General features: G+C 33.9%; 1 protein-coding gene across 1 annotated transcript in view; it reads left to right on the top strand.

Annotated features, from left to right (window-relative positions):
- KCNH8 (potassium voltage-gated channel subfamily H member 8) overlaps positions 1–17,618 on the top strand; it is a 401,588-nt gene that overhangs the window by 259,889 nt on the left and 124,081 nt on the right. Inside the window, exon 6 of the mRNA XM_079115168.1 lies at positions 13,192–13,349. Within this exon, the coding sequence (XP_078971294.1) occupies positions 13,192–13,349 (158 nt within the window). The remainder of the gene's footprint in view (positions 1–13,191; positions 13,350–17,618) is intronic.

Here is a 17,618-nt window from a genome sequence, read left to right as displayed (position 1 = left end):
CAGTGGTAGAGCACTTACTTCACATGTGTGAGGCATTGGGTTTGATTCTCAGCACTGCATATATATAAATGAATAAAATAAAGGCCCATCAACTACTTAAAATTTTTTTTAAAAATAACTCAAATATATCTGTTTCTGACTATGCTGGAAAAGTGGAAAAGCTGGTATCTGACTAATAGGGCATTAGGACAAAATATGAAGACCATAAATGTATCTATGTATATATGATCACCTGATTTACAACAGAAGTGCAACTACAATGCTTTAGGGAAAGGATGTTTTCAAAAAAAGGTGTTGGATCAATTGGATATCCATCTGGAAACTATAAATCTTAACTCTTGTTTCACACTATGTACAGAACTGATTGCAGACAAAATGTAAATGTTACAAAATGGAACTCTAAGAAGACATCATGGTGGAATATCTTAATGACCTTGGGGTAGCAAAATTCACCTATACAATACCCCATTCATCAGTAGCATACACTATTCCTATAAATCAGGGGGAAAAGTGGGACTTTTTATTAGACAGAAGTTCTGAATTGATATTTCATACAAGATGATATGTAAATGTGTTATTAATGTATGCTTCATATCATTTATCACTACAAAAATAAAAACAACTTCACCACCACCAGAATAGCTAAAATTAAGAGATGTAAAATACAGAAATTATCATGGATTGGGATAATATGTAGTAACTTGAAATTTCATATACCACATGTAGGAATGTAAATTAGCACCATGTTCCTATTAAACTCTTTGCCCGTAACTATTAAAGCAGAATATATTCTTGATGACCCAGCAACTGGACATAAAGTATCTATGGACATATTGTATCTATAAAAATAAATATAGATAGATATAGAGATATAGATACATACATATATGTGTACACACATATCTATAATATTTCTAAGATCATTAACATTAGTAGCCCAAATTATAAAGAACCCAATTAGTAGCCCAATTTCAATCACAATAAAATTAATAAGTGAATTTATATAGTTATACAAAATAACTATAGAGAAATAAAGAACAATCAACATGGTACCAAATTGATAGTTCTCACATATGAAATCTCCAGAGAAGCATTCTGTACCCAAAAGTGTCACATTATTCCATTTACATGAAGTTTTTAACTCATTTAAGCAGAATTAATCTGTGGTAATTAGGACAATAGTTATATTTTGGGAGGTAATGCCTAGTCAGAACAATACAGGACTCTTCTAGTGTTCTGCTCTTAGTTATATTTCTATCCACTGATGATTATAAAGATAGTTGTCTTTGGGAAATTCTTTAAACCATCCACCCCCTTAAGATCAGTGCACTTAACAGTTATGTGCTATTCTTGAAATACATTTTCAAGAGAATGTTTAACAATTTTGTATGTGGCAATTACAGTTGAGATGCTAAATTTTATGATTTTATGATAAATCTTTATGATTCTAAAAATTAACTAAATTTTATAAACAAGTCATAGGGATCACTCACACTGTGTCCATTGGGGGTCAACTGTGGATTCTGCTCATAAGATCTATGAGGCTGACATAAGATCTATCTTGTCACCTGTTTCCATAATCACAAAGGCAGGGAGAAAGATAATGTGAAGAATCATAACCTAGCTCTCCAAACATTTGCACAGAAGCATTCTTGCTTTCATAATTTTGACCAAAACAGATAACAGGGACACACCTAAACTCATTAGTGGTGGAGAAATGCAATTATATCAGGAAAGAGAACCAAAATGTTTGATAAATAGCCCTAATGAGTGCCACAACTATTAAGGGTATTATTTTCCTCAAATATGAAAATGAACACCATAGCCCTAAAATATATAGCCTTGAAATATATAGAGATATATAATTGTAAAAGTATCTAATCTAACATTTTTCTCTCTAATGAGCATATATGTGAGATTTCACACAAACATTAATTATATTAATGAATTTTTTATGATTTATCTCAATCTTCATTAATAATTTTATTACTGTATAATCGTTGTATACTTCATATGAAACAAATTGGCTCCAAATATTAATTTTTAACTTGCATGACTGTGAAACATTATAGATCGATTATAGATTAGACAGTCCTTATATTTGAATTGTTACTTGAACTTGGAAATTTTGCCACCTGATCACTATATTTATAGACTGAACAAGCGTATCAAGACTGTCTATAAATCAAGTAAGAATATGCTGAAATCAGGACTCCAGTAGGTTTATGATTAATTTGTTTCTGTTATAAAGGATCCAATAATTCCAAAGTTTAATATCTAATTTGGAGTTATACATCACTGAAACAGTGAATAATTTGTCAAAAGCCAAAAAAGGTAGTCTTTTTGTACAACAATGTGCATGGTTTGTGGAAGTCTTTTGACATGGTGGACTTCTATAATAAAATGAAAACAATGTACAAGGTCAGTATAATACAACTAATTAGTTATAGATTGTAAGTGGGGAATTTTAATAGCATTCTACTGGGAGTGTGCACTGTCTCCTTTGACTCAGACAACAAATTCACAGATTGTACTTACTTATATTTATGCACCTAAAGGTTGATGGCATCAGATAATACAAACACAAAAACCTCTGGTTACCAGACAAAGTATGCTTGGTTTAGATACCTTTTTTATCTTTGAGTGCAAAGAGCTCAGCACAGGTCAAAAAAACACAAGTTCTCAATAGCAATATTTATATAATACTTAAATACATTGAAAAACTGAAAGGTATAGCTATACTTAGCTCTTTCAAGGAGAACTTGAGTTTTTGGAGCAATACATATGAAAATCAACATAAAAAGCTTTAAGTTAACAAAAGTTTACTTTAGAAAAATAGTTAAGCGTTGTTTTTTTTTTTTAATCCTTCTAGCAACTGCTAAATTTGCACTACTAAAAGTATTAAAATCAATTCTAAGTGCATTACTAGAAGAATTGTATTTCCCCCCAATTGGCAAAATCATTTTTTAAAAAAAGCCTAGTAACATCAGTGGTAGGGTACATTTTTGCTAATGTCTCAGAGTGGGCCAGGACAGTAAATTTTTTTTTTTTTTTTTTTTTTTTTTTTTTTTTTTTTTTTTTTTTTTTTTTTGCAGTACTAGGGTATGAACCCAGGGCCTTGTACTTGTAAGGCAAGCACTCTACTAACTGAGCTATATCCCCAGCCCCACGGGATAGTAAATTTAATTCCAAATACTTCTCAAAGGACAGTAATCTTCTACCAGAGTGATTTTCTTTTTTCTTACTGTGTTAAAGACTGGGAAATATCTTTTCAAAATTAAAATTGATGAGGAGGCTCATTTATTTAAAATGAATAAAAACCCAGTCTGAAAAGACCAAAGGGTGGATGGGTGGAGAAGGAGGAGATTGCGAAAGCCCCAAAACTCTTCCATGAGACCCATGAGACTTGGTTGTGAAGTCCACCAAACTAAAGACTATGATCAGGGCTATAAAGAGGAAAATATATCTGTAAGGGACAATTAAAAGAAATGAAAATACCCAGCCAAGGGAACAGAGAGATGAATTTGCTGAGGGTGAATATTTATAGAATGGGCTTTTGGGTGCGAAGGGATAATGTATTCTGTGTTGCTGCTGAGGACACAGCTAGGACCAAGGAAAGAGAGTTACTAGGAGTGTTTCCTCTGATTTGAGGAAAGCTAAGAACTACCTAGTGATGGGCATGTCCAGCTAATATGGTGCTCTCAGAAAGCAGCAGACTCACCATTATTGGAAGCATTCAGTGACTCGTTGATCCTTGTCCTTATCAAGGGTGGCATGGATGGGATTCCTGAATTAGAAGAGACACTAGGAGCGAGTATTCTTATGTCCCCTCCCTCCTATGTGGATCCATATGTTGTTAATGTTAAAGGTCAAAGCCTATGAAGGACTCTGTTGATACAAAACAGAAGCCAAAATACTAGCATCTATCAACCCTCAATTCACCTGCTTGCAATTTTTTTTTTTTAATTCTCTCCTTTTCTTCTAAATGCAGTTGTACTTAAATGTTTCTCACTGGGTCTACTGCTCTTTATTTTCCATAAATCTTTCACTTTAGAGTAAGCCAGAAGGACAAATGCTGACAAGGGTGAAATGATGTGAAAACCTCATCCACTAATATTGGTGGTCAGTTGCAGTCATCCTCAGGATCAATAATCCCTTGAACTTTTCTTTCAATCAGCTCTACCTTTTCCTCATACCTTCTAGTTACAGTGTGTAGTGACATCATACTATGCTTGAAGGAGTGGCTCACAAGCAATGGAAAAAGACAGAGCATCTTTAGAACATTATTTGGCAGCTAACTTAGTTAAAGATCCCTCCACCTATGCTCTACTACATTGATTAATTTTTAAAGAAACAGCTAAATGAAGTTATTAATTATTTGTATGTAGTGCATTTGCTCTCATGCCCACTGTTATATTTTAATTTACTTTTTAACGAGTAAGCCAATATGATTTTAAAATGATTCCCCATCTGGCATGCAGGCTAATAAAGAAAAGAAATCTACTAATTTATGCCATATCAAATTTAGCCTCTTTTTTTTTTTTTGTACTTTCTAATTACGTAGTTCTCAAGCAAATCAAACTAGAAAAAAATGTATTTAACCTCTCTGCTTTTCAGTGCACATACATAGCTATTTAGAAATGGAACACTCATTTTTGGAAGTCTTAGGAATATGAAAACAGTATATGACAATTCTGTCTCTATTATTTTTATTTATTTTGATCATGCTACATAAAACTGAATGATGACAAAGCAAATTGATCATCTTGTAAAATAACTGTCAACCTGCATCATCAGAGCATTCATTTATGTTCTTCATTTTGGTGGGGTATATTATGGTCAATTTTTTGAAAAATGCTGTAAACCACATAAAGTATGTATGGTAATTCTTTATTACTTTATTTTCTTATTACACTTGATACTAGTACCATGTGCCACACTGAATTGTTTATGCATATGCAAATCCAGGGAGATAGTAAGCTTTGCATTGCTGTGATGAATATACCCAATAAAAACTTAGAGAAGGAAAATTTTATTTTGGATCATAGTTTCATTAGTTCAGTCCACGGTCAGCCAACTTCATTGCTCTGGGCCCAAGATGAGGCAGAACATCACGACAGAAGGTCTTGGTGAAAGAAAACTGCTCAGTTCATGGCAGCCAGGAAGCAGAGTGAGCTTTGCTCACCAGGGACAAACTCTAAATCCCAAAGGCATAATGTCAGTGACCTATCCTTCCAGCCACACCTAACCTACTTGTAGTCACCAGTTAATCCATTTTAGTGGACTAATCTGCTGAGTAAATTACAGCTTTCATAATGTGATCATTTCACCTGTGAAAATTCTTGCATTGTCTCACATATGAGCTTTTGGGGGACACCTCATATCCAAACCATAACACAAGGTTTTAAGGTGGCAAATTCTTTTGAATTAACTTGCTGTGACTTTGGGATATTTTTCCTGATTGAACATGTGTGAGTGTTTTGGACACACAGATCATTGCACACATTAATCATACACAGGAACAACAAGAAAGCTTACATATAAAAAATTTGGATGTTAATGAGTAACACATCCATGTTCTTCTACATGAATATGAAATGGAAAAATATTATTCTTATGCTTTCTAGATGTCTCAAAATGAAATTATACTGCTGCCTTTCAGATGGGTTATGGATTGTCTGAAGGAGACTACATTCTTACTGTAATAGTTGATTTAATTAGCTGGACATACAAAACTCTTATGGGAAGTGAGACAGTCAGAATCAGAAAGAGTAGCTGCATCCAGTCTTTGTGAAACTCCACTTTGCCCCTGAGTCTCTCATGAGGGACGCCGGATCCAGAAAGCTCTTTTTTCTTCCTCAACACAATCTTTGTTAATTCTGAGTTTCCCTCTCTCTGAAAGAACTTGTACTGGCCATCTCTGCCTTCTGCTCAAGAGGACATTCACAAATATGGAGCTCTCCTTGTTCCCGAACCCTGCCTCATCCTCACCAGCAGGAAACAAAGTCCTTTCTCAGTTGTCTCTGAACAAAGCTTCACTCTTGTATCTCCAGAATTAAAGAACGTTCACTTGCCATGTTTAATTCGGAGACTCTGTTTTAATATTCTTTTATTTGGTTGGTGCTGATGCTGAATCTGATCTAAGGACCACAGTGCATTTCTCTGCATTGACCTCTCATTACTCCCTCTAAAAATACATTTAGGAGTGTAATAATCTTTTCCATAATGGAAAGAAAATGGAATCAAGTGCCAAACAATAGCCTATCTCTCAGCTGATTACAGTCTACATGATTAAGTCAATTTATTTAAATCTTCTGAATCTTTGATAAAATTAAGGTCCTAGTAGTCCACCTGAGAGACACAGCATGGAAACCACACAAACTTATGAGAGCAAAAAAAAAAAAAAAAAGTCTTATAAACATCCCATGTCTTTTCTCATGGGTATGACAAAAGTGGTTTGGCTTTGTTTTGTTTTGAAATCAGCTCTTCAAAAATGACACTAACCCCTGGATTTGCCACTACACAACAATGTTACCATAGGCCTGGAGATCTTAGAATGTGATATATCTGGAATTTTTCCCCTGGAAACAAACATAAAATATTCAAATAATTCAACAACATATTTGCATACATAGACTTGAACAATCTTTTATTCTTTTACTATTATCACTGTTTTTGTATATCTTATAATTACTTCTTTTTTGCCTATAATTAGCATATCTTTTCATCTAATTCACTCAATTAAGTAACTAATTCTTTCCTAAAAAGCTTTCTAAATTGATAGTCTGTAATGATTCATCTAATATCTATTCTACTCAGAAGTCAAATACTCTATTTTGTTCTTACTCAACCACATAATTTAACCACATAGTTTTTAAAAATGTTTACTGTATCTATCAACTCAATATCACTCACATTCTTCATACTTCCATTCATGGGAGTGCCCCATGTATGTAGATTGCAATGAGTTTTCTGTGAAATTTGTAGTAGAACTGGTGGTCAGTTAATACAGTTAATAAACATGCAAGGAACTTGTTTCTTCAATTTCAGTTTTTTAAAATATATGTTTGTTTTTAATTGACACACAACAATTGTACATATTCTGACATATACATATATATGTATATATATAAATATATATGTAAATGTGTATATATGTAAATATGTAAATATATGTGTGTGTGTATATATATGTGTGTGTGTATATATATATATATATAAAATATATATACACACCCCATGTGTAGTGATTAGATCAGGATAATTGGCATATCCATTGCCTCAAACACTTATCATTTCTTTGCAATACTTTGCTCTCATGTACACTGTTGTTATATTTTACTTTATTTGGGGTAAGTTAAATTTGGTAACAATTTAATCGTTGGTAAATTTCAAAATATACTCTACTAGCTATTTTGAAATGTACAGTTAATTGCTGTCAGTCATAGCCATCCCACCATGCTAAAGAACATTAGAGGTTGTTTTTCTACCCAACCACACTGTCCCTTTGGTTTTATAATGAACTTATGGACTTACCTCAGTCTATGTTGCAGAAACAAACATCACTGATCAGCCTAATAAAGAACTTTGAATTTCTCACCCAGAATATGAGAACCTAAATGCTTTACCTGAGCTTCTTAGAAACTTTAAAATTTAAATGTCTGTTTTACTTCAAGAGATGTGACCTGATCTGTATAACTGCTTGGTTAATGAAGAATTACATGAAAGAAGGTGAAAGAGGATAGGGCTTCAAGATGGTGGATTAGAGTTACCCAGTACTCACCTGTTTCTCTCCAAGGCAGAATCAAAATAACTGTACAGCAACTGAATATCAAGGTGGGTGACTGTAGAGTAACACAAAAGTTCAATAATGGACAGACAGACACTTGGAGAAACCCAGAGACTTTAGATAGTAAAATGGAGCACCCCAGCATCAATCATGTGGCAGCATGGCAGAGGGTGGGGATAGAGATAAAAGAGGAAGAATTCCACTAAGTGCCACTGGCACAGGAGTGGCAACTCAAAGAAATACAGTCTAAACAGACAGTAGATGGAATCTGAAGAGTAAACTGACTCTGAAGAAGTGCCCTATGCTTCCCAGAGTGTTCTCACAGTACCATAATATGGAGCCATCTTGAGAAGGTCTGGGCTTAAAGTTCTGGGAATCAAATGTCCAGGCACTTTCCCATCCCCAGATACCCACAAAAATATTGCAATTTTGACAACTTCCTTGATAGTCAGTTTGGTACCAGGGTAGAGCCTCTGAGACTAACCCACTGAGAATTATATATGGTGGGATATTGGACTGCAATATGTAAGGGAATGGAGAACATTTCCCCCTTTAAAATTGAGGTTTGGGAGCCAGCTTAAAGAATCCAAGGGAAGGAGTAACTACATGTGATTATGCATGGGAGCTAAATCTTGGAACACCTGAGTTAGGAGTGATGGATTGTAAGGGGCCCACCTCCATCACTCACACACCCCCAGCACGGATAGTTGTGACTCCATTACCTCTCTCTGCCTTCAGAGTATGTGATTAAATAACTATGAAATAAATCTTTGCTTGGGCAATTCTGAGTTTTGCCTCTCAATGCAGGGCATCTGAGGCATATTCCAATTGGCTCCAATCACAAACCACCACACTGGTCACCTGGCAAGCACATCAAAGGAAAGAAAGGGTGAATAACTCCCAGTTTTTACTCTCTTCAAGGGCCACACAGCCTAGGAAGACAGAAAGAAGTACTGATCAGCATAGGTTGCAATGATTTATTCTTGCCCTCATAATCAAGCACTTGGACAGAAAAGAAATTGTTATTTTTTATTAATAATTTTTGTTATTGCTTCCTTTGCTTTACTTCTAATTAATTTTATCTTTTAACTTTTTTTGTTTATTCTACATTATTTTTGCACTTTCATTTCTGTTGTTGTATTTATTTAGTTTTCCCTTTATTTTTGTATTTATTTTTATTGTTTACTAAGAAGGCCCTCATATAAAAGTGAAAAAAAATGTGTATCCCAATAGATACAAAAATATCAACATAGGAAAAGAAAAAAAATTAAAAGCAAGGCAACATGCACCTGCTAAAGGTCATAATTCTTTAGTAAATAATTCCAAATATATCAAAGTGGTTGAAATATCAATGAATTCAAAAGAATAAGTTATTTAAAATCTCAATGAATTTCGAGAGATAAAATTGAACACATAAATGAACTAAGGAACACAATGCAATTATTAATGAGCAAATTAATAAAGGAATAAGATATTTTGAAAAGAATCAAACAGAAATCCTGGAAATTAAAAGCCCAGGGCTGGGGATATAGCTCAGTTGGTAGAGTGTTTGCCTCACAAGCACAAGGCCCTGGGTTCAATCCCCAGGACCACACACACAAGAAAGTCCAATAAATCTGAAATCTGATTAAGAACTCAGCTGAAAGCCTCTGAAACTAGATCAAGCTGAAGAAAGTATGTCAGGACTTGAAGACGAGGTTGAGTAATTAACATTCAGATAGTAATCAAGGGAAAAAAATATGAATGAGCAGATCATTCAAGTTTATGTCTGTGTCTGGGTCACCATTCAAAGACCAGAATTATGCTTAATTGGAATATGCTCGAGGCATAGGCAATCTATTCAGTGAAATAATAAAAGGTTTTCTAAATCTTGAAAAATATGTGGACATCCATATAAAGAAAGTTTTCTAAACCCTAAATAGCATGAATAGAAGAGAACCTCTTAATGACATATTATAGCTAAACTTCCCAAAGTACAGAACAAAAGAAGAAAAAAGCTGCAAGAGAGAAGCACCAAGTCATATTTAAAGTTAAATCCATCAGAATAACAGCAGATTTTTAAGCAGAAACTAAAGACCAGGAGAGCATAGAAAGATGTATTTCACATTTCCTGAAAGAAAATAACTACCAACTGAGATTACTATACTCAACAAAATTATTCCTCGGAAATGAATAAATAAAAACCTTTTGATAATGGAAGTATAAACTAAGAGAATGCATTAATAGACCAGCATCAGAGAAGATATTTATGGGAATTCTACACCAGAAGAGGAAGAAAGATAACAACAAGCATGAGAATACAGGAAAGAATAGTTCTCACTAGAGAAGTAGACACAGAAATGAGAATTAAGAATGAATCAAACATTATTAATAAAGAAAATAATCAAATATTTAAGATGAGTAAGAGAGGAAGCAACAAATCAGACTATTCAAAACAATTTTAAGAAAACCAACAAAATGACAAAACAAGCATATACCTTTCAATGTAAATGGTTTCAATGCTCCATTTAAAATATGCAGATTGACTGATCGGATTAAAAAGCAAAACCCAACAATATGCTGTCTGCAACAAATTTACCTGACCAACAAAGACATACATAGACTGAAAGTGAAAGGATGGAAAATAATATTCTATATAAATGGACTCTGAAAGTAAGCTGGAGCAACTATGCTCATATCTGACACAACAGACTTCAAGCCAAACCAGTCTGAAACAACATAAACTATTACTACATAATAATAAAGGAAATAATTCATCAAGAAGATATGATTATAAATAAATATGCACTAAATGTCTGAGCACAAAATTTTATAAAGCAAACATTACTGAACATAAAGGAAGAGATAGGCCCTAATGCAATAATGGTGGGTGACATCAATACCCTACTCTCACTGGTAGATTATCCGGACCCCTCTAAAAGTAACAAAGAAACCTCAGAGTACAGTTACACAATAGATCAAGTGGAATTAACAGACACTAAAGAACATTCCATCAAACAACTGCAGAACACAACAGTCTTTTCATCAGCACATGGAACTTTCTCTTAAATAGATCATATTTTATGCCATTGAGTAATTCTTGGAAAATTCAAATTTGAATTTGAAGAAATTTGAAATTACTTCACTTAGAACTTGCTTCCTAACCTATGAAGTAACTGTATTTTGTTAAAGCACAAAACACAAAGCACTGAATTGGAACCCAAGGGACTCGGAGCTGAATCTTGCTCTTCACTAACTACCTGGAAAATTCAATGCTGTGTTTCTGTATCATCATCTGTGTGACACTAGGCAAATCACTTGACCTCTTTTATGCCTCAATTTCCTCATCTATAAAAGAGAGTAATAAGAGTATTGACATCTTAGTATTATTGGAAAGAGTTAAAAGATATGATTATAAATGACTTAGAACTGTACTGGGCTCATACTAAAAATGTGTGTTTCCTTTAACTGTATAATAATCTGTCTTGTTATAATTCCTATATTATCTCACTTTACAAAGCTCTGTTGCAAACCAAACAACATAACAAAATTTTACTTACTTTTTAAATTGCTGTATAGCAAATTACCACCAATTTGGCAGCTTAAAACAATGCCTACTTATTATCTTACAGTTTCTATAGATCAAGAAATCTAGGTATGGCTTAGCTGGATTCTCAGGTCAGGAATTCAAAGGGCTGACATCAAATTATCAACTGAGCTATGTTTTTATCCTGTACCTCAGATTCATTTCCCAGCTCCATGTGGCTGTTGGAAGAACTCTTGTCTTTGTGGTTGCAGGGCTGAGGTCCACATCTCTAACTAGATATTAGCCTGGGATTCCTGTCAACAATAAGAGACCTCCTGCTATTCCCTGCATGTGGTTCTGTCCATCTTATGGCAGTCACTTTCTTCTTACTGACTTCCAATACCTTTTCGCCAGGTGAAGAAAACTTCCTATTTTTAGAGGGTTTGCCTGTCACCCAGGATAATTTCCCATTTTGTCACAGAATATAACCTAATCACAGATTGATACCTCATCATGTTCACAGGGGAAGAGATCAAATGAGGACCAGGTCATTAAGAGTTGTTCAGAATTCTCCCTTCTACAAATATGAACGTGAAATGAAAATTAAAAGTAATCTACAAAGATAAAATGAGCCTTTTCTTGAGTAATTTTTACCATTGTCATCTTTGTGATATGAACTAATTCTTTATCTCATACAACACTGTTCTTATTTTCAGTGGTTTAAATTAGATGTAAAGATTATCCTATCCATCTGATTGTTGTGCAGCTCAGAGCTTAGTACTGGTTTCATAACTCCTCAAATTCCTATGATCGTTGACTGAGATATTTATTTCCCTCATATCCTGCTAAATAAATTTCCATGGAGAAATTTCTTTCCATTATTGTCACCAGTCCATAAAATGCTCAACAATTACCACCCTTTCATGTGTACCAATACAGAAATTCCCTGAGGTCTACTTTTATTTAATCTTAAAACAAACTGAGGAAAATACCTTAATGATATTTAACCAGGAAGTAAGAGGACAGTCTCAGAGATACTTACTGGTAAGCAACAGGAGAGAGCTCAAATAACCCACTTAGTTATGGATTTAACATTTGACCAGCACTCAAGAGGACCTCATCTATTATAAAAAAAAAAAAAGTTCAACAAAGTAAAAAAAGAATATGTATGGAAAGGTTGAAATGCTTACATAAAGTGTTTATATTTTTTAAAAGAGGGGACAATTTAACCTCTAAATCCAAACAAGAAACTTCTGGTATTTTGTTAATAGGAGTGCCTTCAGGGCAAGAATGAATTCCATATTTCCACAGAGATTAGTAAAACTGTAATACATGGAAATTGGGTAGTATTGCATAAATTGTACCTGTGTTCAAATAATTTCTTCCACTGTTGGCAGTATGATCTTGGATGAGTGACTCTTCCTCATGGGAACTTAGTTTCTGCCTCTTTAACATGGGAGTACTACTGTCTACTTCAGGAGATGTTTGAGGATTAAGTGAAATACCCCATGCTAAGCTCTTAAAACAATGTCTTTACACAGTGACTTTTTAGCAAATTATGGTCCTTGTTCTTACTGCTTTGATCATTTAATTGTCTTACCTGGCTCCAAGTTTGGAATGTAGTAAATGCTCAGAAAAGATTACTTTCTTCACTCTCCTTAATCATGTTTGTTGAGTTGATCTGGATATATCAAGGAGGGTATTTTGAATATTAACAATTAACAGGCTAAAGAAGTTATTGTTTAATTTTAATTTTATACATTTTTTTTTTCCTCCCTGGTTGCCTGCCTGACTTCCTTCCCTCCTTCCTTGCTTCTTTCCTTTTCTTTCTCCTTCCTTTTCTTTTCTTTTTTCCTCTCCCCATCTTTTTTCCTTTCTCTCTTTTTTTCCCAAGCAGATATTATTTTAAATTTCCGAACAACTTATGTCAGCAAATCTGGCCAAGTTATTTTCGAAGCAAGATCAATTTGCATCCACTACGTCACAACCTGGTTCATCATTGATTTAATTGCTGCCCTGCCCTTCGATCTCCTGTATGCTTTCAACGTCACAGTGGTGAGTCAAGAGCTTGATCCCACACAGCTTTTGAGCTTGCTTTTACTCCTCTACTTACTTTTTCACATGTTCAGGTTTAAAATGTTTATAGCAATTGTGTTTCCCAGGATTTGTGCCCTCAATAAAACTGCCCAGGTGCCCAATAACATGCAGGCTAGATTCTCCACTTCAGAAAGTTACTTCCTTTGGAAATCTGCATTACCTGTTTTCACTATACAAATACCCAGAACCAAGTTTAAAAAAAAAAATTTTTTTTAAAAACTTGAATTTATCATAAATATGGACTCACTGAACAAATCCTTTGAGAAGGAAACCATCTGTAGGGATATAACCATTTCTTTATATTACCTAAAGAGAGATTGTCTTCCAAGTATTTGGTGGGAAAGTTTGAAGATTTCTTTTCCCTCTTATGACCTTTAACTTCCTATCTCTTGAGTATTTCATTATTCATCATTTCATCATGGCAAAACCAATGCAAGACCAATCAAGATAGAGAAGAAGGCTGAGGTTAAAAAGTTATTCAGTCATTTCTTAGACGTTCTTATAAAAGTGTTGGGTGGGACAGAAACCTGACTGACACAGTAATTGACCAAAAAACATGAGAATTCCCTTGAATTTGTATTAATACTTATAACTTTTCCCTTTCTTCCTCTAAACCCCTATCCTTATGCCTCCTCACAAGCAAGTATGCCCACTTACAGTAGTAAGTACTTTTACTAGTTGATGATTGATATTCTTAAAATTATCAAACACTTCCTTACAAATGGAGAGACTTTTAAGGAGGTCATTTTAAATCATAAATGCAATTTTCTGTTAAACAACTTCAGCATGTAAAAATTTACTTAAATTTTGTTCAAAGTAAACAAATTCCCTGGTCAGTTAACTATCTCCCATAGAAATCATATTCTTCATTAAGAATTGAAAGGTATAGCTTTCAAAATGAAACAAAGGGATGGATGTTTCAAATACAGTCATTATTGACTTCAAAATGAATATGAAACAGTAATCCTATTTAGTATACACTTTTGCATTTTTAAATTGCCGGTACAATATTGTTTTTCTTTCTTTCTTTTTTCCTAAGTTGGAAGGTTGAGAGAGTCGACATGGTTAAAAGGTTTACAACATAACTGAAAGGAAAGTTGGCAGGAGAAGTCTTGTGTATTAATATCAATCAGTGCTACATCAAACTGTTATCTGGGCTTTGTAAAGTGCTCTTGAAGATTGAATTTGACTAGATAAGTGTACTATAATGAAAGTGTAATGACTTAAAATAAGGCTTTCGGAAGACTGCAAAAGAATCTAAAAGAAGTATATAATTCACAAAATGTTAAAAAAAAAACTTTCTGAATTCTGGCAAATTGTTAAGTAAATGTTATTTAATAGAATTCTGTTTTAAATTATGTTGCTGCTTTGCTACTAGATACTAATAAATTTTTCATGTTCCATTTTTCTTTGGGTGCTGAACAAATAGGAAAATCTTAAATGTATGTATATAGTATGCAATTATTAAAAATGTATAGAAATATTTAACACATATTTATTTATCATTAACATATACATTACTTAAATTAACATGGATAAAGGAATTTATATGTCAAGTTCTCATCTTTTGATGAATTTTAAATAGTTCACTTTCACTACTCTCAGCTCCCTTTTTTTATTAGAGCATTATAATTATACAAAGTAATTGAGTTCATTTTGACAAATCATACATGCAAGGAATTTGATTTTGATTTTCTTCCCCCATTTTCCTCCCCTCTGCCCAGCCCCTATTTTCCTTCCTCATCACTACTCAACTTCCTTTCTTCTACTTATACACAAAGGTGAAATTCCCTGTACCTTTATTTATGAATGTGATTTTGTTAATTTCACTCCATATTTCTTCCCCTTTCCCTTCCTTCCTCCCTTTCATTCCCCTACATCTACTCCACTAATCTTTACTATACCTTTATGCTCTCCGATCCCACACACACATACTGCTTTCTTTTCCTTATTTTGCTCTGGCTTCCACACATGACAGAAAAACATTCAATCCTTGATTTTGTGGGTTTGGCTTATTTCACTTAGCATGATTTTCTCCACTTCCATTCATTTACCAGCAAATGCCATTATTTCATTCTCCTTCATGGCTGAGTAAAACTCCATTTTGTGTGTATTTTCTTGATCCATTCATCTACTGGCAGGCACCTGAACTGATGCCGTAATTTGGCTATTGTGAATTGTGCTGCTATAAACATTGAAGTGACTGTATTGCTATAGTATACTGATTTTAGATCTTTTGAATATAGACCAAGGAGTGAGATAGCTGGCTCATATGCTGGTTCCATTCCTTGTTTTTGAGGAGTATTTAGACTGCTTTAGAGTGGTTATATTATACTAGCCTGCAGTCCCACCAAAAATGTACCTTTCCCCCCACATCCTTGCCAGCATTTATTATTATTCATATTCTTGAAAATTGCCATTCCAAATGGAGTGAGATGAAATGTTTGTGCAGTTTTGATTTGCATTTCCCTGATTGCTAGAGATGTTGAACACACATACACACACACACACACACACACACACACACACCCATATATATGTATATTTTGGGCCATTTGTGTTTCTTCTTTTGAAAAATTTCTTAATGTTTTTGCCTGTTTATTGCTTTTGCTATTTGTTTTTTTTTTTTTTTTTTTTTTTTCTACTGAGTTTTTCATTTCCTTCTGTATTCTGGATATTAATCCCCTGTCAGGAATAGCCGGCAAAGATTTTCTCCCATTCCATAGGCTCTCTTTTCACTCTCCTATTCATTTCCTTTGCTGTGCAGAGGCCTTGCATTTTGATGGCATGCCACTTATTGATTCTTGGTTTGATTTCTTGAGCTTCAGGGGTCTTGTTGAGAAAGTCAGTGTCTGCACCTATGTGATGGAGTGTTGACCTTACATTTTCTTCAAGCAGGTTTAAGGTTTTTGGTCTAATTCTTAAGTCTTTGATCCATTTTGATATGAGTTTTATTCAGGGTGAAAGATAGGACTCTAAATTCATTCTTCTACATATGGATATCCAGCTTTCCCACAACATTTATTTAAGAAGCTATCTTTTCTCCAACATTGATATGTGGTACCTTTGTAAGTACGTGGGTTTGTCTCTGTGTCTATTCTATTCCATTGGTCTTCATGTCTATTTTGATGCCAATATGTTGTTATTTTTGCTATTACAGCTCTATAGTATAATTTGAAATCAGGTATTATGATGCCTTCTGCATTGCTTTTATTATTCCAAATGTCTTTGACTATTCTGGCTCTCTTATTTTTCCAAATAAATTTAAGAACTGTTTCTTCTAGTTCTGTGAAGAATGGCATTGGTATTTGGATAGGGATTGCATTAAATGTGTATATTACTTTTGGTAGTATGGTCATTTTGACCATATGAATTCTACCTGTCCAAGAGCATGGGAGGTCTTTCCATCTTCTGAAGCCCTCTTCAATTATTTTCTTTAGTCCTCTATAGTTTTTGTTGTACCTCTGTGGTTAGATTAATTCCAAGGTTAGATTAATTAATTAATTAATTCCACTTTTTTGAGGTTATTGTGAAGGAGATGGTTCTCCTGATTTCTTTCTCAGCAGAACTGCTGTTGGATTATAGAAAAATTATTGATTTATGGATGTTGATCTTGTATCCTGCTACTTTGCTAAATTCATTTTATGAGCTCCAGAAGTCTTCTGGTGGAAATTTTTGGGTCTTCTAGCTATCAAATCATGCCATCAACCAACAGTGATAGTTTAACTTCTTCTTTTCCAATTAGTATTCCTTTCATCACTCAGCTTTTTTTTCATCATTATGTCCTATGCATCCAGCATAACTGCTTTATGAAGAATGTGAGGTGTAGATCAACATTTATGTCAGGAAGAAAGACAAAAAGGAAAGAATAAATCCTCCTTCTCAGCGATTCTTTCTCTGCTTTCCACAAAACTGAAACTAAGATCATTTTAAAAACTGGCACATAAATTTGTTAGCCTCCTCAAATAAATTAGGATGAAATATTTCATTTGAACAGAAAAGTTTGTTCAAGGTATTACATTTCCTTCCAAGAAAGCATGTTGTGAGAAATGTTATAAATTATGTTGTTATACTGCAGATACTTATAAAAAGAAAAAACAAATAAACAAACATCCAAGAAGTATTTATCTTCCAGATTTAAAAAAATATCCAGTCAGTGCATCTCCACAGATGCCAATTGCAAGGCACTGCTACCATCAAAAAATGTCTTATATGCTTTGGCTTTGG

The sequence above is a fragment of the Sciurus vulgaris genome, assembly GCF_902686455.1.
Source record: "Sciurus vulgaris genome assembly, chromosome: 16".
NCBI lineage: Eukaryota > Metazoa > Chordata > Mammalia > Rodentia > Sciuridae > Sciurus > Sciurus vulgaris.
Note: the sequence above shows the minus strand (reverse complement) of the source record. Positions and strands in the feature narration are given on the sequence as shown.